This window comes from Eumetopias jubatus, unplaced genomic scaffold, assembly GCF_037043125.1.
Source record: "Eumetopias jubatus isolate StellerSeaLion01/CBP00866 unplaced genomic scaffold, mEumJub1_p1.0 scaffold_8, whole genome shotgun sequence".
Classification (NCBI taxonomy): Eukaryota; Metazoa; Chordata; class Mammalia; order Carnivora; family Otariidae; genus Eumetopias; species Eumetopias jubatus.
Genome location: NW_028274814.1, coordinates 74,970,577 through 74,994,524, shown reverse-complemented (window position 1 = coordinate 74,994,524; position 23,948 = coordinate 74,970,577). Strand labels below are relative to the sequence as shown.

Here is a 23,948-nt window from a genome sequence, read left to right as displayed (position 1 = left end):
GCCAGCAGAGAGCTGGCAGGTGGCTGGAGAAGTAGCAACATCTATAGTAACAATATTTTCGCTCAGTTCACAATCAGGGCTTCTACCCACTCAGCCATTGTACGAAGCCACCATCCCTAGCTCTACCCATCTTGATTTAATAACTTGCACAGTCAACTGTCATTTCCACTTTCACCTTATTTTACTTTCCTGGATATGCTTTCTAAATCTCTTGGCTGGAAGAATCTGATCTCAGGGAAGGTTAACATATTCATTCACTTATTTATTCATTCAGTCAACTGTTTATTGAACATCTACTCTCTGCCAGGTCTGCTACAGATACAGTAATGAATAAATACACTGTCTTCTTCATTTGAAGGAAATATCTTTAATGAGATTGCTTCCTGCATCTGGTGTACAGGTTCATTTGTACACCATGTTTTTACAGTGGGCCTCTAAAGAGCATCAGGATTTGTAGCTCTGACTACTTTCTGCATGCTAGTTCACTAATATTAATGGTCCTATTTCCTCCCTTGAGACTCCAGAATTTCTAAGTAAGACAGCCTAGAATCCAACATATATACACAAATATATGCTCGATATGGCAGGATACACAAAAGAGACTGCAGCAGTCCCATCAAACTGTGCAGCCCAGGACAGACAGCTGGGAAATAAAGATGAGGGCTTTGTCTGAGCAGAAGCACAGATGCAGCCCTTGTGCTGGATCCTGAGCTTCAGTGAAGGTCATTAACATCGACCAGAAGATGGATTTCACATGCACTGAGAATGGAAAGTTTGCATTGGTCTTTCTCCCCTCTCACACTTGGAGTCGTACTGTCCAAGTTAAATGTGAATGCTGGGGTTGGCTCTTGTTCAAATTTTTACTGTTATAAGGCAATGATTCTTATACTTTTTGGCCACCAAACCCCTTCATACTCTTAAAACAGTATTGAGAACCCTAAAAAACTTTTGTTTGTTTGAATCATATCTAGTAATATTTAGTGTATTAGAAACTAAAACTGAGAAATTAAAAAATTTTCTTAATTTTAAAAAAACAATGAACCCACTGCATGTTTTAATGAAACATAACTGTATTTTTCAAAATAATGTGAGAAGAGGACATTGTTTTATATTTTTAATGTCTGACTTAATAGAAAGCAGCTGGATACTCATAACTGCTTCTGTGTTCAATCTGCGGCCATATCGAATGTTGTGTAGCTTCTGGAAACCCCACTGCACACTGAATGAGAGTGAGAAGGCAAATAATGTCTTCGTATTATTATGAAAGTTGTTTTGCCTTTGTAGACTCTTGAAAAGGTCTCAAACTGTCCCAAGGGAACATAGACCACACTTTGAGAACCACTGTTCTAGAATCTCAAGGCTGATAAGGTGCTTTTAACATATGTCAACATTTCTCAGACTTTTCCACCCAAGTTCCAATGAAGAGAGAAAAGGAAAGGCATAACCCAGGGGTTGAGATGAAGCAGCTCAACATAAGTAGGCAATTCCTTTGAATTTTGTTATTTTACATTAAAAAATTCATTTACATTTTATATTTACTTCCAAAATATATCTGTGTTTAAGATGCCTGTATTCATCCTGTGGTTTCTTATATTGCCTGGCACACTGAATTTAGTGTGAGACATTAAGAACTTCAAAGTGTCACTGCCTGGTAGGAACAAATAGCCCCATTTAATGGATCAGGAAGCTAGAGGCTACAGAGGTTAAATAACTTAGTGAAAATAAAGATCAACCAAATGAAAGCAAGCAAAATCTCTTTATTCAGAGCCTGCTGTAGTAAAGGAGTCAGCCACTGTCCATTGCAATTTGGCTGAGACTCAATGGTAGAAACAGGAGTGAGGAAGCTTTATAGTGGAAAAATGGGAAGATTCCAGGTGTGATCTAGTTGGAGACTACTGGTATGGGGAAGCTGGAGGCGGGCTAACTAGAAGCGAGACATCCTATGTGATTGGTTAAGGTGCATGTTTGGCTTTCCCTGTTTGACCCTAAGTTGGACATAGAGGTAAAAATTAGAGAAGCTGTCAGTTATTAAGTCCCTGCCATGCGGGGCTGATTGTTTTAGGTGTTATTGTTTGGCTTCCTGGACTGTCACTAGAGATAAAACAGTCTAACTTCCTACAAGTCTGGCTGGCTTTCTGGTCTGATTATTGCAGATAAGGCGTTGGTTTCCTGGGCTGGTTGCTGCAGGTTGTGGGTCAGAGTTCTATTTCTGTATATGGTCTGGCCATTTTCCACTCTATATTCAGTCTCCAAGTAACAAGGGGTAACAAGAGAGGACATGGCCTAAATGTCTTTGTGGAAGTTATCCTCTGAAGAGAAGAGCAGGAAAGAATTTGCACCTCCCCCACTTATGGCCTCTTGGCCACAGTAGGTCAGAAAACTGGAGTACTTAAAAAGGAAATGGAATAAGCTAAATTTATAATTGCTCTTTCAGATATTTTAAAGCATTTCATTAAGTTCGCAAGTGAAAACAGACATTCAAAATTCCCTTAAAAGTGATAAAATTGGCTAAGTTTATGAAAAGAATAGGATTTGGGTTGAACTTAAAAGTGTAAGGAAAGAAGTAGCTTTTTCTGATCTATAACTTCAATACACTAGATATAATTATTAAAACCACAGCAAATCTCTGAAGTCTCTTTTGGGCAAAAAGATGACCCTGATGGCCTCAACTCACACTTTCTGAGACCTCTGGAGTGGGCTGGGCTGGGTGAGAGAACGACTTAGTTTTCCCACACAGCCTCCATGTATAGCTTCGGATATTTCAACATTTTGTGTTTCTTTTATAATCATATACTTCCTTTAGTATCATTTTTTAAAAGCTACTTAAAATTTACCCACAATAAAATAAATGTTGGCAGTGAGATGATATGTGAATAAACACCTGGCACAATGTGCGGTAGCTATCTGACTCCCACCAATTACAGCTGACCCTTGAATAGTATAGGACTTAGGGGTGCCCCGCCCCTGCACAGTTGAAGATCCCTATAGAACTTTTGATTCACCAAAACAATTAACTACTACTACCCTGCTATTGATCAGAAACCCTACCAAAAGCATAAAAACAATTAACACATTTTTTAAATGAAGCATAATTGGCACGCAATGTTATATTCATTTCGGGTGCACTACATAGTGATTTGAGAAGTCTATACATTAAGCTACGCTCCCCACAAGTGTAGCTGCCATCTGTCAGCATACAACACTACCGCATTATCATTGACTACATCTCCTGTGCTATGCCCTTTTTTCCTGTGACTTCTTCATTCTGTAACTGGAAGCTTGTATTTCCTGCTCCCCTTACCCATTTTACCCATTCCCCACCCCTCTCCCCTGGCAACCACCAGGTCTCTATTTTTGTGGGTCTGTTTCTGGTTTTTTTTTTTTTTTTTGCTTTGTTTTCTATATTCCACATATACATGAAATCATATGGTATTTATCTTTCTCTGTCTGACTTATTTCACTTAACATAATACCCTCTAGGTCCATCCATGTTGCTGAAAATGCAAGATTTCATTCCTTTTTATGGCTAATATTCTATTGTATATACACCACATCTTCTTCATCCATTCATCTAATGATGGGCACTAAGATTGCTTCCAAATATTGGCTATTATAAATAAGGCTGTAATAATAAGCATAGGGGTATGTATATCTTTTTGAATTAGTGTTTTTATATACCTAGGATTGGAATTGTTGGATCATATGGTATTTCTATTTTTCATTTTTTGAGGAACCTCCATACTGTTTTCTACAGTGGTTACACCAATTTACATTCCTACCAACAGTGTTCCCTTTGTCTACATCTTCACCAACACTTGTTATTTCTTGTCTTTTTTAAAAATTTATTTTATTTTTTTTTAAAGATTTTATTTATTTATTTGACAGAGAGAGACACAGTGAGAGAGGGAACACAAGCAGGGGGAGTGGGAGACGGAGAAGCAGGCTTCCCACTGAGCAGAGAGCCTGATGTGGGGCTCAATCCCAGGACCCTAGGATCATGACCTGAGCAGAAGGCAGATGCTTAACAACCGAGACACCCAGGTGCGCCTCCTGTCTTTTTTTTTTTTTAAGATTCATTTATTTGAGAGAGAGAGAGCGCACGCACATGCATTCATGGGGGAGGGGCAAAGGGAAAGAATCTTCAAGCAGACTCCCTGCTGAGCGTGGAGCACCATGTGGGGCTGAATCCCACAACCCGTGAGATCATGACCTGAGCTGAAACTAAGAGTTGGATGCTCAACCAACTGAGCCACCCAGGTGCCTCTATTTCTTGTGTTTTTCATTCTAGCCACTTTGACAGGTAGAAGTTGCTATCTTATTGTGGTGTTGATTTGCATTTCCTTGATAATGAACATCTTTTCATGCGTCTGTTGACCACCTGTATGTTTTCTTTGGAAAAACGTCTGTTCAGATCCTCTGCCCATTTCTTAGTGGGATTATTTGTTTTCTTGGTGTTCAGTTATATACATTCTTTATATACTTTGGGTATTAGCACCTTATCAGATACATTATTTGCAAATATCTTTTCTCATCTAGTAGGTTGCCATGTCATTTTGTTGATAGTTTCCTTAGCTATGCAAGAGCTTTTTATTTTGGTGAAGTCCCAATAGTTTAGTTTTGCTTTTGTTTCCCTTGCCCTAAGAGACGTATCTAGAAAAATGTTGCTAAAGTTTATGTCCAAGATTACAGTGTATGTTTTCTTTTAGGAGTTTTATGGCTCCAGGCCTGTCTCACATTTAGGTTTTTAATCCACTTTGAATTTATTTTTGGGTATAGAGTAAGAAAGTGGTCCAGTTTCATTCTTTTGAATGTAGCTGTCCAGTTTTCTGAGCACCATTTGTGGAAGAGACTCTCTTCCCCATTGCACATTCTTGCCTCCTTTGTTGTAGATTAATTAACCATATAATCATGGGTTTATTTCTGAGCTCCCTATAGTGTACCATTAATCTATGTGTGTATTTTCATGCCAATACCATAACTTTTTTTTTTAAAGATTTTATTTATTCATCTGACAGAGACACAGCTAGAGAGGGAACACAAGCAGGGGGAGTGGGAGAGGGAGAAGCAGGCTTCCCGCGGAGCAGGGAGCCCAATGCAGGGCTCCATCCCAGAACCCTGGGATCATGACCTGAGCCAAAGGCAGACACTTAATGACTGAGCCACCCAGGGGCCCCCATAATGTTTTTATTACTATAACTTGGTAGTATGTCTTGAAATCTGGGATTGTAATACATTCAGGTTTCAGTCTTCTTTCTCAAGATTGCCATAGCTAATCAGAGTCTTTGTGGTTCCATACATATATTAGTATTATTTGTTGTAGTTCTGTGAAAAATTATATTGGTGTTTTGATAGGAATTATATTAAATCTGTAGATTATTTTCATTAGTGTGGACATTTTAACGATATTCTTCCCATATATGAGCATGGAATATCTTTGTGACATCTTCAATTTCTTTCATCATTGTTTTTTAAATTTTTTTTTTAATTCTAGTATACTTAACATCTAGTGTTATATTGATTTCAGGTGTACAATATAGTGATTTAAGAATTCTACATGTTACTCAGTGCTCATCATAAATGTACTCTTAATCCCCATCACCTATTTCAACCATCCCTCCACCCACCTCCCCTCTGATAGCCGTCAGTTTGTTCTCTATAGGCAAGAGTCTGTTTCTTGGTTTCTCTTTCCTTTTCCTTTGCTCATTGTTTTGTTTCTTAAATTCTACATATGAGTGAAACAATATGGTATCTGTCTTTCTCTGACTGACTTATTTCTCTTAACATTATACTCTCTAGCTCCATCCATGTTGTTGCAAGTGACAAGATTTCATGCCTTTTTATGGCTGAATATTATTCCATGGCTATATATACCACATCTTCTTTATTTATCTATTGATGAACACTTGGACTGCTTTTCATATTTTGGCTATTGTATATAATGCAATAAACATAGGGAGGCATGTATTGCTTTGAATTACTGTTTTTGTACTTTTGGGGTGAAATACCCAGTAGTGGGATTCCTTGTAGGGTAGTTCTCTTTTTTAACTTTTTGAGGAAACTCCATACTGTTTTCCACAATGGCTGCACCAATTTGTATTCCCACCAACAGTGCATGAGGTCTCACATTTGGTCTTTTTTTCCTCCACCTTCTTGCCAACACATGTTTTTTCTTATGTTGTTGATTTTAACCATTTTGACAGGTGTGAGATCTCTCATTATAGTTTTGATTTGTATTTCCCTAATGATGAGTGATGTTGAGCATCTTTTCATATGTCTGTTGGCCATCTATATATCTTCTTTGGAAAAATGTCTATTCATGTCTTCTGCCCATTTTTTAATTAGGTTATTCATTTTTTGGGTGTTGAGTTTTAGAAGTTCTTTATATGCTTTGGATACTAACTCTTTATCAGATGTGTCATTTGCAAATATCTTCTCCCATTCCATAGGTTGCCTTTTAGTTTCATTGATTCCTTCACTGTGCAGAAGCATTTTGTTTTGATGTAATCCCAATAGTTTATTTTTGCTTTTGTTTCCATTGCCTCAGGAGACTTATCTAGGAAAAAGTTGCTATGGACAATGCTAGAGAAATTATTGCCTCTGCTTTCTTCAAGGACTTTTATAGTTCCAGGTCTCACATTAGGTTTTTAATCCATTTTGAGTTTATTTTTGTGTATGGTAAAATAAAGTGGTCCAGTTTCATTCTTTTGCATGTAGGTGTCCAGTTTTCCCAAAACCATTTGTTGAAGAGACTTTTTCCCATTAGATATTTATTCCTCCTTTGTTGAAGATTAGTTGACCATATATAATTGTGGGTTTGTTTCTGGGTTTTGTGTTCTGTTCCATTGACCTATGTATCTGTTTTTGTGCCAGTACCATAACGTTTTGATTGCTACAACTTTGTAATATAATTTAAAGTTTGGAATTGTGATACCTCTAGTTTTGTTTTCTTTTCTAAATTTATTTATTTTTATTTATTAAGTCGAGACACAGAGATACGGGGAGAGAGAGAGCGAGCATGAGCAGGGGTAGAAGCAGAGGGAGGGGGAGAAGCAGGCTTCCCGCTGGAGCAGGGAGCTCGACGCAGGGCTCGATCCCAGGACCCTGGGATCATGACCTGAGCCGAAGGCAGACGCTTAACCATCTGAGCCACCCAGGTGCCCCTAGTTTTGTTTTCTTTTTCAAGATTGCTTTGGCTATTTAAGCTCTTCTGTGGTTCCATACAAATGCCAGGATTGTTTGTTTTATCTTTCATCAGTGTTTTGTAATTTTTGGAGTATAGGCCTTTCACCTCCTTGCTTAAGTTTATTCTGGGGTATTTTATTCTTTTTGGTGCAATTGTAAATGGGATTGTTTTCTTAATTTCTCTTTCTGCTATTTTGTATTAGTGTATAGAAATGCAACAGATTTCTGTGTATTAATTTTGTATCCTGCAACTTTACTGAATTCATTGGTTTACTGCTAATTGTTTTTTGGTGGATTCTTGAGAGTTTTATATGTATATATGCCACCTGCAAATTGTGACAGTTTTACTTCTCCCTTACCAATTTGGATGCCTTTTATTTCCTTTTCTTGTCTGATTGCTGTGGTGAGGACTTCCAGTACTATTTTGAATAAAAGCAGTGAGAGTGGACATCCTTGTTTTTTGTTCCTAATCTTAGAGCAAAAGCTCTGTTTTTCACCATTGAGTATGACGTTAGCTGTGGGTTTTTCATAGACAGCCTTAATTATGTTGAGGTATGTTTCCTCTAAACCCACTGTGTTGAGAGTTTTTATCATGAATGGATGTTAAACTTTGTCAAATGATTTTTCTGTATCTATTGAGATGATTATATGATTTTTATCCTTCATTTTGTTGATGTGGTGTATCACGTTGATTAATTGGTGAATATTGAACCATTTTTGCATCTCCAGAATAAATGCCACTTATTTATGATAAATAGTCCTTTTAATGTATTGCTTAGTTTGGTTTGCTAAAATTTGTTGAGGATTTTTGTATCTGTGTTCATCAGGGATATTGGCTTTTAGTTTTCTTTTTTTTGTAGTGTCATTTCTGGTTTTGGTATTAGGGTAATGCTGGCCTTGTATTTAGAAACTTTCCTTCTGTTTCTGTGTTTTGGAATAGATTGAGAAGAATAGATATTAACTCTTCCTGAAAAGTTTGGTAGAATGCAATTCTGAATTCATCTGGTCCTGGACTTTTGTTTTTTGGAAATTTGATTACTGATTCAATTTTGTTACTTGTAAGCTGTTTTAGATTTTCTGTTTCTTCTTGATTCACTTTTGGGAAATTGTATGTTTCCAGGAATTTATCCATTTCTTCTAGGTTGTCCAGTTTGTTGGCATAGAGTAGCTTCTTATAATCCTTTGTATTTCTGTGGTATCAATTGTTACTTCTCTTTCATTTCTGATTTTATTTATTTGGGTCCTCTGTCTTTTTTTGCTGCTGAGTATGGTTAAAGGTTCATAAATTTTATTATCTGTTTAAAGAAACTGCTCTAGGTTTCATTGATCTTTTCATTTCTTTTTCTGTCTCTCTCTTTTTCTGTCTCTCTGTCTCTCTCTCCCTCTCCCTCCCTCCCTCCCTCCCTCCCTCCCTCCCTCCCTCCCTCCCTCCCTTCCTTCCTTCCTTCCTCCCTCCCTCCCTTCCTTCCTTCCTTCCTTCCTTCATTTATTTCTACTCTAATCTTCATTATTTCCTTTCTTCTACTAAATTTGAGTTTTATTTTTATTTTTTCCCTAGTTCCTTTAGTTGTAAGGTTAGATTGACTATTTGAAAATTTTCTTTGTGTGTGTGTATGTGTTTTCTGTTTTTTGTTTTGCTTTGTTTGAGGTACGCCTGTATCACTATAACCTTTCCTTTTGGAACTGCTTTTGCTCTGTCCCAAAGATTTTGGACAATTGTGTTTCGTTTTCATTTGTCTCCATGTATTTTTTGATTTCCTCTTTGCTTTCTTCAATGACCAATTGGTTGTTTAGTAGCATGTTGTTTAACCTTGGTGTGGTTGTGTTTTCTTTTCTTTTTTTTTTTTGTAATTGATTTCTAGTTTCATACTGTTGTGGTAGGAAAAGATGCTTGATATGACTTTAATCTTAAATTTATTGAACCTTACTTTGTGGCCTAACGTGATCTATCCTGGAGAATGTTTTATGTGTACTTGAAAAGAATGTTTATTCTGTTGTTTTAGGGTGGAATGTTCTGTATATAAGTGTTAAGTCCATCTAGTCTAAATGTGTCATTCAAAAACACTCTTTCCTTATTGATTCCTTTTGCCTGGGTGATCTAGCCGTTGATGTACAATGCTGTTTCTTTTAAAATTCTGTCTTTGTCTTTAATCCTTGACATTTTAATTTTGTGGTGTGGACTTGCTTGGGTTCATCTTGTTTGGAATTCGCTGTATTTCCTAAATGTGGATGTCTGTTTTCTTCAACAGGTTAAGGATGTTTTCAACTGTTATTTCTTCAAATAAATTTTCTGCCCCTTTCTCTCTCTCTTCTCCTTCTGGGAACCCTATCATGCAAACGTTTGTTCACTTGATGTTGTCCAAGAGATACCTTATGTTTAAAACTTCTTTTTTCTTAAAAAAAAAAAAATTCTTTTTTTCTTCATGCTGTTCAGCTTGGACACTTTTCATTACCCTATCCTACAGATTACTAATCTGTTTTTATGCATCTGATTCCTTCTGTGTATTTTTTATTTCAGTTACTATATTCTTCGATATTAATATTTTCTTCAAATATTTATATTTTCTCTTTGCTGAAGTTCTCACTGAGTTCATCCACTCTTCTCTCTAGTCCAGTGAGCATCTTTATGACCATTATTTCGAACTCATTATCAGGCACATTGCTTATCTCCATTTCATTTAGGTTTTGTCTTATTCTTTCATTTGGAGCATATTCCTCTATCTCCCCATTTTGCTTGACTTTCTGTATTTATTTCTATAAATTAGGTGGAATAGCTACTTCTCCTAAACTAGAAGGAATGATCTTGTACATGGTCATCCCTGTGTAGACTGTGTGCCTGGTGACTTTGGTGGGTTGGTTGGCTGGAGCTGTGGCTGTTATGGCCTGGGGTTGGGGGCCACCCTGGTGGAATGGCCAGAGATAAAGTGGGCATGAGTCAGGGCAGTCCTGGGGCTCTTGGCAGAGGGCAACCTGGCCAGACAGCTGAAGTGGGTGCAAGCTGGGGTTTCCTGGGGCTCTCTGTACAGAGGGTGCCCCCACAGAACAGCTGAAGCTGAAGTTGGTGTAAGCCAGGGTGTTTTGGGATGCTGCATGGCAGGTGCTATGGCAGGGCAGCTAGAGCCAGGATGGGTGTGGGTCGGGGTGTCCTGGGGTACAGGGGCACTCCAGCAGTGTGGCTAAAGCATGGTTGTGGAGGGGAGGTCCCAGGGCACTCCACACAAAGGGAACCTTGGTAAATTGTCTGGAGCCAAAGTGAGAGCTGGGGGTGGCCTGGCAAGTCATCTAGAGTCAAAGTGGTGTGAACTGGGATTGTTCTGGGGTGCTTTGCACCTGTATCACCTTGGTGAGGTGGCTGGAGCTATAGTGAGTGCTGAGCAGGGGTGTCCTGGTGTGCTTCAAGCAGGGGGCCACTTTGGTGGGACAGCTGGGGCTGGTGTGGGCTTGGGGCTCACTGAGGTGGTAGGCTTGCTAGTGTGCCCAGACCCCGCTCCTGTCCACATTGTATTGTCAGGTGAAGGAGAAGGAATGTAACCCAGCTCCTCCAACCTGGAGAGAGTTTCAGCAGCTCTTCTGCCATTTGGCAGAATTCTAGGGCTGAATCCTTTATATTCTAGTTGTTTAAGCCATGGCTCTTTTTTCTGTTCCCTGGGGCATTTGAGGCTGGTGTGGGCTAGGGGTCCAAGCGTTGCTGAGGCTGGCTTTGACACTCTGACCCTGCTTTTGTCTTTGCTACCCAGGTAGAGGGTGAATGCAAACTATGGGGCTCACCAGCCCCTGTGACCTGGAGAGAGTTCCAGCAGCTCCCCTCCAATTTGACAGGGTTCTAGGACTGGTTCCTGTATATTCTGGTTGCCTTTGTATTGTAAACAGTGGCCTTTTTCTACATTCAAGGGCAGGTGAAATCTGCTTATGGTCCCTCTGAACTATCCCTCCTCACTGCAGTTTGCAATGGGTGTGGGGGTTTGTGTCTCTGTGTCTCTTTGTGGTCTTTTGTTGTGCAGAAGCTGTTCGGTCAGTCCTTAGTTCTTCAGGAGGAATTGATCTATAGGTGTTGATTTAGTGTGTCTGTGGAAGACATGAGTTCAGGGTCTTCCTACATTGCCATCTTGGACAGAAGCCAAAGTCCAATTAACACATATTTTGTATATTATATACTCTATTCTTACAATAAAGTAAGCCAGAGAAAATGTTAAAATCATAAGGAAGTGAAAATATTTATAGTACTGTATTTATTAAAATTTTATCATAAAAAATCTGTGGAGGCACCTGGGTGGCTCAGTTGGTTTAGCGAACAGCTCTTGATTACGGCTCTGGTCATGATCTCAGAGTCCTGATATCAAGCCCTGTGTCAGGCGCTGTGCTCAGCGGGGAGTCTGCTTGTGCTCTCTCCGCTCCTCCCCCTGCTAGCATGAGCTCTCTCAAATAAAATCTTAAAAAAAAAAAAAAATCTGTGTATAAGTGGACCTGTGACGTTCAAACAGGTGTTACTGTAGGGTCAACTCTATTTATGATCTCATCATTCCCTGCAAATGAGAGGAGGTACTTACCTTAAGAAATGAAATTCTGATCAGTCCTTTGCTGGACTTAAAAGGCTTGAAAGTAAGAATAACATTAGTACTGGCCCCAAGGGTATCACATAAGGATCAGAAAAGGCTTCTTGCCGTTGGTCCAGTTATGGATTATATTCGATTTAGAGTTTTCTTGGAAGCCTAATGAGACTTAAGCTGGCAAAAAATAAAACAGAAAAAAAAAAAAAAAAACCCAAAAAACCACCCCTCGCCCAAAATCCCCAAAACAAAACAAAACAAAACAAAGAGTTAAAATCTGGATATGTTGTCCAGGATAAAAAGGTTGATTTTTATGAGATTTTGCTTTACCTTCTTCTCCATAATTTCCCTTTTCTGTACTCAGCGCCACAGCAGGTTCAAACAGAGCCTTTCTGGGATTATTACTGGCTTGCCCTCTCTGGGTGGCTGTGTCCCCTGCAATCACGGTTTAGCATGCAGAAGCCAACTTTATGCTGTTGTAGAAAAGTGCCTCTCCCTCCTCGCTGATGCAGCCTGACTCTGGCTCAGCGGGTGTGGTGAGCAGAGGTGGGCTGGTTTTCAGCTCCCACCTGCTCTCCAGGCTTGGTGCCCTTGGCAGGGCTTAATCCCAACAACTGGTTTTTAGCAGCCCTGGCTGAAACCCCACACCGAGTTTTTCCCAGAAAAATCATGTTTCAAAGTAAGTATAGGCCATGAAAAATCTAATTTTAGAGATCATCTACACAAAAGCACACAATTTGTTATCTGAATGATACATAATTGATAAATAGCATATATATATATGCGCTCTCCTTAAAAACATGAAGACAAATAGAGTACACCAGTGTTGTTTTGAAAAGTGAATTTATTAAAATGCTCATAATTATAAAAGAATATTAAAATGCACAGAAATTCACAAAACATTACAAACTTTACATCTTATGCCACAGTGTATGAAAGCATCGTGAATATTTCCATTCTATTTTAGTTAAGCTGCTCATACATTTTAACTTTTCAAACATCTTATAATATGCACAATGAGAAAATGGTACAAGAAGTGTTTCAATAGCAGAGCTCATTCTGCCCCCCCATGGTGAACGAGTTTTCTGAAATTCCAGATGCACGCACGGGTAATTAAAAGGGAAGGCATTTGGTGACAGTTTACAAGATGGCCTTGTTTAGTTTTCAAACAAAAATGATGGCATTCCCTTTCTATTGACACATCTGAAATATCTGAGGGATAGTTAAAGAAAAATCTCCTGAGTATTTTGGTCTAATGCTTCAATCTGCTAAAATTCACAGGCATTACAAAAGGATATAAAACTCAAAGTTCTCTAGTGGTTAACACCGGGCAGGCGGAGGGCCAGATTCTCCTCTCATGGGGGCACCGCCACACCCACCCTTTTCCCTGGGGTGCTGCTTCTGCACATATCCCGATCCGGCCTGTGCCTGCCTGCACATGCAGCCCGGCGTTTTTCATCGCCGCCGCCAAGTCGGCACTGGAGTTACGTGAATGCTGTCTGTGTCACAGGGGGGCCTGGCTCCCCACTCCTTTGCTGTTTGGGGAATATTGGCAGTGTCATACATGTGATTTTCTGCTTTATAAATGTAGAGCTTTCCCCCCTCCTGGCCACAAAAGCACACTGTAAACTATGAAGATGATTTGTGAAAGATGATTTATGAAGATGTAAATGCACAATTCTTTTAAAGTTGTATCGTATATACGAGAAGATAAGGCAAGAACATTTCCTTTTCTGGGCTCCCATAAACAGTGAGTACTCGCCAAATCCAACATGAGGAGATAGTCCGAGGCTTCAGAGAAGAGCAGAGGTGAGAGGAAAGGAAGTGACACCACTGCTAGGGGCAGTGTCACAGCTGAGCAGGGAAAGGACCAGACACACGCGGTCTGTGCTGTGCAGACTGAGCAGCTGCAAGAAACTCCTTTCTTACTCCCTGTGCAGTCAGAGCTCATGTGGCTTGTTGGGAGCACTCTGTTCCCACTGTTCGTGGGACCAAGACAGTTGGTGAAATGTTGTCCCTGATCCCCTGGGACAATTCAGAAGTCCAGAATACTGCTTTGATGGATCCTATGTAAATACTATTTTCGTTGTTTTTTAAACATTCACGGCATGCATGCAGAACTGTGACCTTGAGTTAAGCTGCTCTCTTACAACAAGCCTCTGAATCTGCTCATGAAACAGCTTTCCTCTCCCTTTGCTGCTGGGATTATGAGTGGCTTGGCTTCTATGATACCTGGGCATTTAGCAGCACGGCCGTGGGTGGTGGCCCACCTAGCAAGAACCCAGTGCCAGACCCCCGGTCCTGCACCTAGCGCTGCCCTGGTACCAGTCAAGGGTGAGTGGTGAGAGCCCACCAGAGGGTCTTGTGCCTGAAAGGCAGTCAAGCACAGCAAAGACTGCAGAGCGGAACAAACTGAAGGCAAGATATGCGTGGCACAGGCATTCAGCAGGAAGTTATGTCCCGCCAACCATGGCTTTAGGGAGGCTGGAAGCTCAAACCAAAACCAGCCTCTTTTCTGAATTGGGAGTGATCTGGGTCTGCTCCTGTCTCCCTCCACTTCCCCCACCACTACTCCCACCCACCCTTTGGTGCATGCAAGTTACAAAGTTACTGGGCTGGGAAAAGGGAATGGAGGATGTAGGGAACCACCTTGACCATGGCAGATGCTTTGGTATGTTGATCACTTGGATATGCAGGACCCCTGCTGGAAAGGCACCCCCCACACAGCCTCACAATGAGAGCACTTGCTGTTCTCTTAAGCGCGCACAGCACCGTCCTGCCACGCTGGCTAGACAGTGAGCCATTCCCAGTGGTGCTTGTGGGCTCTAATGCTCTCCCTCCTGGATCTGAGGAATCACGGACAACTGGTGGGAAATGGATGGACTTATCTTTCCAGACCATTACACTGATACAAATGTAACTTTAATCCCTTGATTTCATTTTTTTCCCAAGAAACTACATATCTTTAGAAGAGGTAAATTATCCTGATCAATTGGAGTTACGATTCTATTTGAATCTGTAACTTTCCCTGCTTTTGTCATCTTACTCCCTTGAGATTTGCAAAGCAGTCAACACTGATTAGGCACAGAAGATTCTAGGAGTGCTCCTGGAAGATAAAAGGTGTCACTGTGGATTAGTACAAATACACTTCAGGACCTTGCTATCTTTATTCCAATCCATTAAGAGTATTTCTCTGAGATCGAAAAGACAGGCCAAAATGAAGACTGAAACTATTTCCTCTTATTGAAGTTTCATTTTCTGTAGGGATGTGCTAATACACCTGAATATTGTGAATTCTTGGGTCTATCTGCCACTGAATATACCAATCAAACCGAATTCTGAGTTAGCTATTTTTAATCACACAAAAGCTAGCATGTCTAGTCTTTAGCGACAGTACTGTAAGGGAAAGCTAACTCTGGGACTGATCTGGAGAAGTGAAGAAATGAAACACTGCCTAAAAGGGGAGCATGTGCTTGAGAACAGAAAGGAATGAAAATAATCAAACGGAGGGACAAAAATCCATTCTGCTTTGGAAGGGGTGGTTTTTAAGCACACTACAAGACACTTTCTGTGTTAGAGAAATTCCAATTTATCAAAAAAAGGTAATATTTCTGGTTTTCCAGATGATTAGCTTTATGCACTTCTTGATCTAAGTTTTATATTTCCCAGGTCCTGCATGGCTGGCTGAAACGGAAAAAACATCTCTATGAAAATGGCAATAGCGAAGGCTCCCATTTGCCAAAGTGTTTTAATTTAAACATTCTCATTAGTGATTCATAATGTATTTTGACAGAGTTAAATTCTGTAAAGTGCTTCTCAGAACATAACGCTCTTATTCTGATTTTGGTCGTAAATTATTATCTACCACTTCCACCATCCTTTTAGCTATGACCCCCATATTTTTTGTCATATCTTTGAGGTGATTCTCACGAAGAAGCTTTTGGGTTAAGTATTTTTCTCTCCTGATCTTGCTCTTCGTGGTTTTTGATACATCTGGGATGGCATAGGATACAAAAAATTTCACAGAGTAGATGAGATGCTGTGGGAGAGAAGAAGAAAGATGTCAATCACAAAGAAATGGAGAGGAACACAGAGTTGGCTTTGTTTTTTTTTTTTTTTTTGCTAGTCATCCTAGCAATAGATCTGGACAAGGCAGTGGGCATTCTACATATACAACCAGTCTCTCCTACCACCATGTGGGTCTGCCAAGGAGCTACATTTTGTTACTTTGAAAATTTCAAGAATACTATTTGATATGTAGAAAAGAATGTATCTAATATCTATTAACACTCACCCTAACAATGCTGTAGTATTTTAGTGTGTATGTTCCTTTCCTATCTCATTTCCAGGCCTCTTCCCCCAAAGGTTAGCACTATATCCTATCTGTGTGAGTCTATCTGTATCATTTTATTTTTAGAAAACAAGTTTAACAAGATATGTATATAGTCCCAAATAATATATTGTTTAGGCTCGCTTGATTTGAGCTTTATAAAAAAGTATGATACTGTATATGGTCTTTCAAAAATTACTTAAAAAAAAGGCTTATTTACTGGAGAGAGAATCTCAAGCAGACTCTGCGCTGAGCATGGAGCCCAACATGGGGCTCAATCCCATGACCGTGAGAGATCATGAGCTGAGTTGGATGCTCAACCAACTGCGCCACCCAGGTGCCCCTGAAAATTACTTTTTTCATTCAAAACTAGTTTCTAATCCACCAATGTTATTGTGCATAACTGTAGTCCGTTCATTATCAATTCCGTCTGCATACACTGTAATTTATCCATTTCCCCATCAAAATGTACTGGGCTTGTTTCTAGTGTTTGTATTAGGAGCAATGATGTTGAGAGTGTTTTTGCACTTGGATTCTGGAGGACATTTGTGAGAGTTTCTCAAGGGGATGACCCAGAAGTGGAACTGCCAAGACTCTGTTAAATGAATATTCAAATTTCCAAGATGGTGCCAAAGTATTTTCCAAAGTAGTTAAACCAGCTTCCACGCCCACCAGCAGCATGTGATGGTTTCAGAGCCTCTGCGTTCTTGCCAGCACTTGTGGTCATCAATTCTTTTTTTTTCCACCAACATGGTGATTATGAAATGGATTTTCATTTTGGTCTTACATTTCTGATGACTAACGATGCTGAACACATTTTTATTCATTATTCAAAAGTCTCTGACCTACCAAGGAGATAGGTAATATACAATAAACATCGTTAAAAACCAATAAACTGTACACAGTGTTCATGTGATAAGAGCGTGGAGAAAGCTTATAAAGCAGAGCAGGAGTTTCTGTGTTAGGTGGGAGGCCAATTTCAGGTAGATTTTGTACAGATTAGCCTGGGTATGCCTCACTGAGCCAAGGCTTTATGCAGGTGAGGGAACTAGCTGTGCAGAAATCAGGAGGAAAGGCATACGAGGCAGAGGGAACAGCCAGTACAGAGGCTCAGTGGCAGAAGCCTGCCAGCTGTACATCAGGAGCGATAGAGCTGAAGGGACATGAGTGAGGAGGAGAGCAGGGACAAGAGAGAGGTAACAGAGCATGGCTAGAGCGTGTCAGACCTTGCCCGGCTCTGAGTGAGATGTGAAGACAACTGGGAGCCCAGTCAGGAGCCTGTGGCCCTAATTCAGGCAAGAAATGATGATGACTCCAACTCAACTCTAGCAACAGAGCTCTCGTAAGAAGGGTCAGATCTGCAATGTACTGTCAAAGGAAAGGTCAAGTAGGCAGTTGGATTCATCGTGGGGTGAGTTCTAGAGGTAAATATATTGTGAATCACTGGCATATAGATGGCATTTAAAGCCAATGGACCGCGTGAGATCACCAAAGCTGTGACGTACGAGAAAAGGGGGAAAATTTTTTTTTTCCCCCTGAGAGCCAAGTGAGGAGGAACTCCTAGACGGAGAGAGCGATGAGCTGTGTCAAATGCTTCTGGTAAGTTAGGTAATGTGAGGGTGGAGAATATTTGAGATGAGAGAGAGAGTGGGTCTGAATGATGGAAATTATAAAGAGGCAAAAGTTGATGATGCAGGAAAGAGAGGTTTGTTTTTCCCCATCTATATTTATAGATGTGGACCTTGTTATGCCACCCTTGCATTTCTGGGATAAACCAATGTGGTCTGATGTCATCTTTAAAAAATATATTGCTAGATTCAATCGGCACATTTTAGAAAGATCCCTACATCAATATAACGAAGGAGACTGGCTTACAATTTTCCTCTTTCTATTCCTGTGTGATTTTAGGATCTAAAAAGGAGTTGGAGAGCGTTTCCTTTTTCTGATCTCTGGAGGTAACTAAAATGATCTGTTCTAGAAAGTATGGCATCACTCTCCTACAAAACCATATGGGCTGGCATTTTCTTTATGGAAAGATTTTTCAATTACTCAAAATTTTGCTATAATTCTAGTTTTAGAGTTCCCTTCTTTAGCATTTTGTAAGCTATTTGACTACTCTCTTCCGGCTTCCATGCTGCTGTTAAAAGTCTACTCTCATTTCAGTTTTAATTTTCTTTATCAGTCATCTGTCCTTTTTCTCTGGTTGCTTTTAAGATCTTATCTTTGATGAGCTGCACTTTTGTCACAACCTATGTAAGCATGGATTTCTTTGTTCTGCCTGATGTTTGCTGTGCTTTCTGCTCTGTGAACAGAGCCCTTTCATTTCTTTGGGAAGAATTTTAGCCATTAACTCTTCAAATATTGCCTCTCCTCTGGTATCCTTTTTTTCCTTCTGTGAATTTTTTGACTTTTTTGTATTTTCCACTTTCTTCTCTCCCTGTGATGTGCTGGGAGTAAATTTTTTCAGACCTATCTCCCAATTCATTCATTCTTGCTTCAAACTTCTGTTTAATCCGTATGTTTTTTCATTTCAACTATGTATTTTTCAAAATTACCTTGTAATTTTTTAGTTGTTTGTTCATTTGTGAATCGCTCATTTTTGTTTAAACATTTTCATACACATTGAATTTATATTCCTAATATGATAATGCATACTCTTGAAGTTACTGAAGGTCCAAATTATTATTTTTTCCCCCTGAATCTCACCTGTGGTTTTTCTTATTTCCCCTTGTTATTGTTTATCTTTGGAAGCTCATATCTGATTATTTCAATCTGAGAAAAAAATGTGGTCTAAACTGAGGACACCTTTTCTCCAGGGAATATATGCATTTCCTTCTGCTCTGAGACAAATTTAGCTCTTTTGCGGGCCCCTGGCTGAATCCAAGAGTCTCAAGCTCAGCTGGTCCACCTCCCTGCTGACCCGCTGCTTGGCGCCCTTGAGCCTTTAGAGGGAGGTGCTGAAGAGCACACCCATCCTCAGAGTGCCCCTGCGCTTCAGGGGGTGCTTACTGCTCTAGTTTAGCCATCACCTTTCTGCCCCCTCTTTGTAGATTCTCCTCCCTTCCAGTGAGCTCAAAAATGAAAAGGAAATTTTATTTTAAGCTGATTCTGAATGGTGTATAGTGAAATGGCCCCTCAGAGTATTTGGTCAGTTACGATATCAGAAGCAGAAGTCGAAATACTTAGTGACCTTCGGTAAGCCCCTTCACAGTCTAGCATGCAGCCCGGCACCCCAAATTTTTCAAAAAGGCACTCAGTACCACAGTGAGAGGCACTGAATCGTCCCCATCACACAACACGCTTTCACCTTTTCAAGCAGATAACCCATTTCATTAATGAGAGCATTATGGGTATTCCCATGTTAAATGTGATTAACAGATGTCCTAAAATAATTACTAGCAAGAGAAAAGAATGTATTTTAAGTCAGAGCTGGCAACACTTATTGTTAATAAAAGGTCTGCAAATCTACTGCCTTATGAATTCTTTCACAGTATACTCCTACCTCCATGACAATGATGAAAGCCAGCTTGGCTGCGATCACGTGCCAGTAGTAGATGTTGTGTTTATACTGTTGTTCGTGTCCAGGTGGGTTCCGGAAATCACGGTACCTGGAAACAAACCAGAGGGGTATCAGGAGATTCTTTCTGATTAAGTACTGTAAGCAAGGGCCCCTTTCAAAAGACGTCATAATTAATGCAATGCTTTTTAAAACCGGACATCCTGTAAGTTTTCTCCAAGAGTTTAATTTGGCTACAAAATCCTGAAATAATGACTCCAGTAATACTTGACTGAACATAAAATAGGAAGATGATGGTAATGACATATTCCATATGTGTAAACACAAAAGTATTAAAAAAATTTTTTTGTCAGAGTTTTATTCCTGCTTTCTCAAAAGAGTATAACACTAAAACGTTGTAGCATATTTTCAGAAACAGGCTTATAAATTTATTTATATAGTGGTATCCTCAGGCTTCACTCAAGTTATGGGCTATCTCTCCCTGTAGAGAGTAATGCCCATCTGCTTGTTATAATATAATCAGAGTCCGGATTTCCTTATTAGATATCATGTGCTACTGCTGTTAGTATGTATCGCCCTCAGGTAGCACATCTCAGCCTGTAACCTATCAGGCCTGGAAGAGGTTAACTACTCTTTAGAATTATGGCAAGTAAGAGAAGACTCAATGTGGGATTCCAAAGAGGCTCTAGAAACATTTATTTGGGGCTTATTTCTGGTTTCTTGGTTGTGTTGCTGAGAATCTGAACCAGAGAAGGGTTTGAGGAGTTGAACTAAATGAGATTTAAATCCTCCTTTAGGGTTAAGACTCTGACTAAAAAAAACAAACTATGACCTGTAGTCAACAAACTTTATCAAGTAGTGATTTACTTGATGTTTATTGTCCACAGTTGAACTTACCAGCCATTACAATCAATGCAGAGAGTCCTTAAGGAATGCTTTTGAGAATACTGCTAGGTGAGCCTGAGGTCTTTACATTTCTCATCTTTGTATTTCTTGGGGAGGGAGTGCTACTTTATTGTCACTCAGTACATCAGGTTGTGCTCGAATTAACAGATTAGTCATTACAACTGAATTAACTTGTTTTTTTGGAACTCCTTGAGTTTCTTCATTTCTAAGATACAAACAAGACTTTTCTCCTGGATCAGTCTCCCTGCAATCATTTGAAACCCCCATCTTTAAATCATGCTTTATGGTTTGATTTGTAAATTCTGACCCCAGTCTGTATTAAGTTTGGCTAAAAAGAAACCTAGGGGAAGAAAAAATGTCTCCAGCAATTTTATTTAGAATTACATGACAATAAAAGTCCTTTAAAAGATGAAATGCATTTTCAAACATGTAAGCGGAACTTGCCTGCATGTGGTAGGGATAACAACCTTAGGGTCTGGATTTCCCTTGCTTTGATTTTTGAAGTCTGAGACCTTGAAAATGGAGAGAGTACTGTTGATGTATCCTTCCATGGTGTAATGGGTGTGGTTCCCATAGGGAGGGACGGAGAAGGACCAGTAATACACCAGGCGGGGGATCATGTCTGACGTGAAAGCAATGATCATGGCCTATATGGGGAGGAAAACAGGAAGGGGGCATTAATTTAAGCCTTTATAGCTATGGTTAACAAACACACCAGAATTATGTGTTCATCAGTTGATTTTTTTTTAATGAAAGATTCAGAAACATTTAATCCTTTCCTAACTGTCAAATAGATATAGATAGTGAATGTCCTAAAGTCTTTGAGCAGCTGCTTTAAAGAATAGTTACTTCCTCTTGATCTTCAGTTCACCTAAGGGCTGTCCAGAAGTCCATCTGCAGTTGAAAAGCAAAGGCTTGCAAGTTGCCTATTATGTTTCTTAGGTACAGTAGGAATAATTGTAGACCAGGGTATCCTGGATTAACTCAACTTGCTTGCATATATTGTTATATAAATTAGATTTTCAAAAATTAGAATATTATACAACTCAATCAACCTTGTAAATCTCCTTGATATAATTTATTGATTTGACAGAGAGCAAGAGAGGGAACACAAGCAGGGGGAGTGGGAGAGGGAGAAGCAAGTTTCCCGCGGAGCAGGGAGCCCCATGCGGGGCTCGATCCCAGAATCTCGGGATCATGACCTGAGCTGAAGGCAGATGCTTAATGACTGAGCCACCCAGGTGCCCTACTTGGTATAATTTTAATCTTTCTTTTATGATTTAGAAGGCCCTTTTGCATAAGTAATATTAGGGTCAATATTATGAAAATAATTTGGCCTTTTATAATTCCTTTGTAGAGTTTCCAATAGATATAAAACTGATTTTGAAATACTTGCCTCTTAAAAATAGAATATAAATAGCATAAAATAGATTTTCCTTAGTCTAACAGTAGCCTTCGAATTCATACTTCTTTTCCCTAGAGTATCCTGACTTACTTATACATGTCAACCCATAGTCTGTCTGACTTTAAGCTCTCAGTATATACTTGCATATGTTCCTTCATTAGAAAGCAAGAATTTATTAATTTTAAAATGTAGGCAGCAAGAAACTATATGGGGGTTGCTGCATTCACACAGTCAAGTGTATGCCTATTTTGTTAGATCTAGTGTCTAAGCCTCTAAACTTCAAAAAGACTAACTGAACAAAGTTCTGAACATTATACATGATCAAATAACAGATTTTAGTGTGATCCCAGATTAAAGGAATAAATTGAGATTAACTTTTAACCTGGGTCTGTGTCAGACCTCTATCAGGACATAAAGCTATTATGAATTACATGAATTTTCTCTAAAATTCTTTAATTTGGGTTTTAAACTCCCCAATATATGAAATTGGTTTGAAAGAGGGAGAAAGTAAGGAATATACTTTAACCTAAATTCTCTGCGAATAAACAAAGCTAAATGATTCATTTATTGAAGCAGAAAGGCATGTTTTTGGCACAACATGATTTTTAATAGTATTCATCTGAACATATGGTTTAGATGCAGTGTGACCGTAAGCCAACAAACAAGATCTCAGGCAGAGCAAGAAAAACAACTAAGGGGGCTTTTCTACTGCAAAATTACTCCCCTTAGTAGAACCAGCTTTGTCATTTCCTCTGAAGTGAGTGAGTGTGTGTGTGTGTGTTTGCCTGTTGGTGGGGGGGGATATAAGACAAGAATATTTTACTTTTCCCAGATTTCAGTAGTTTAACATTTCCTGTTATTTAACTATAGCTTTTTACAGAATCACCTGCAGATGTGCTCCAGGAAGCTATAAAAATTCCAACAAGGAAGAGAATTCTCTTGTCTTCTGACAAGATATTTATTCCTCCCGAATTGAGCTGCTTCGAGATGCACTGCAAGAGTGCAAGTAAATGCGGTGTGCTTTGCTTCCTATGCTGTTCTGAACACAATTTTCCATTTATATCAAATTAAAATCAGTCTTCAACGGCAGATACTGTGGCCTGAGACAACCATGTCAACTCAGCTCATGTATTGCACCAGCAGCTTTAAGATGAATGATTTCATACCAAACTCTTGCTTGATGTCCATTTTCATCCCTGGTGGCTATTCTTTTCTTCCCATAGTTGAAAGTTCTCCTATTATGGAAAGTTAGCCCTTTTTGTGCCCAGTAGATGGTAGAGGCATATATTAGGTATGTGAGGGAATGATATACACGTTTCATTCTTACAGACATGTACACAAACATGCACAGGATCTGCAGCTTGGAAGCTGTATTAAATCCTAATAATATGGAAAAAAAGATTGTCCGTAGTTCAATCAATGATCTAAAAAGTAGTTTTCCTAGGGTATAATAAAATGACGCCTAAGTTAGAAGAAAAAACTACTGGATAAGAACCAGTAGCACCAGTTAGTTAGCAGGCATGCATGTGCCTGTGTACACACCCACACCCACACCCCCCAGAGTAGCCTTAGAGACATGGCCAATACCCCCTTTGTGCCAATGGAGTGGAGTCATGCAGGGGATAGTAGAAGGTGCCTACCACATTCAAACCAGAGTGCTGAGGAATGGGGAGTAGGAGTCCTCTGAATTTTCTGGTTAGCTGAAGGTCAAACAAAAACCCTTTTAGTTTCAAACCTTGTTGCTCAAATGTTCCTAAAGCACACAAGTCCACGTTCCTGCCTTGCTTGGGGTTGTACAGCATATTGAATGTGACAGATTCATTCTTTTATGATTGCAGAACCTGAAAGGCCTCACTGTCCTATTTCTGCACGTCAGTCTTCATTCCGTAGCACAGGGGATGTTGAAGGTGTGGGCTACTTGGGTGAATGGAAAATGATATAAGCTAGCAGTTGTCTTTTGTGTGCAATTTGCAACTTTCTCCAAAAAGTAGGGATAGCATACAATTCAGATAAATTAAGGGTTCTTGGTCTGACAGTTGGGTTCCAGATAATTGGCTTTAT

General features: G+C 39.6%; 1 protein-coding gene and 1 long non-coding RNA gene across 8 annotated transcripts in view; one reads left to right on the top strand and one right to left on the bottom strand.

Moving 5' to 3' along the window:
• Positions 1 to 23,948, top strand: part of LOC114224097 (uncharacterized) — a 90,042-nt gene that overhangs the window by 38,182 nt on the left and 27,912 nt on the right. The window lies entirely within an intron of this gene.
• ANO6 (anoctamin 6) overlaps positions 12,569 to 23,948 on the bottom strand; it is a 186,073-nt gene continuing 174,693 nt past the window's right edge. For 4 of the 5 annotated variants that reach the window (XM_088026012.1, XM_028123129.2, XM_088026013.1 and 1 more), the window contains 3 exons: positions 20,927 to 21,129; positions 19,562 to 19,667; positions 14,630 to 15,768 (listed from right to left, as the gene is read on the bottom strand). In XM_088026012.1, the coding sequence (XP_087882138.1) occupies positions 15,562 to 15,768; positions 19,562 to 19,667; positions 20,927 to 21,129 (516 nt within the window). In that variant the 3' untranslated portion in view covers positions 14,630 to 15,561. Of the gene's footprint in view, positions 12,942 to 14,629; positions 15,769 to 19,561; positions 19,668 to 20,926; positions 21,130 to 23,948 lie in introns of those variants that run through there. The other variant, XM_088026014.1, reaches the window with a different exon arrangement.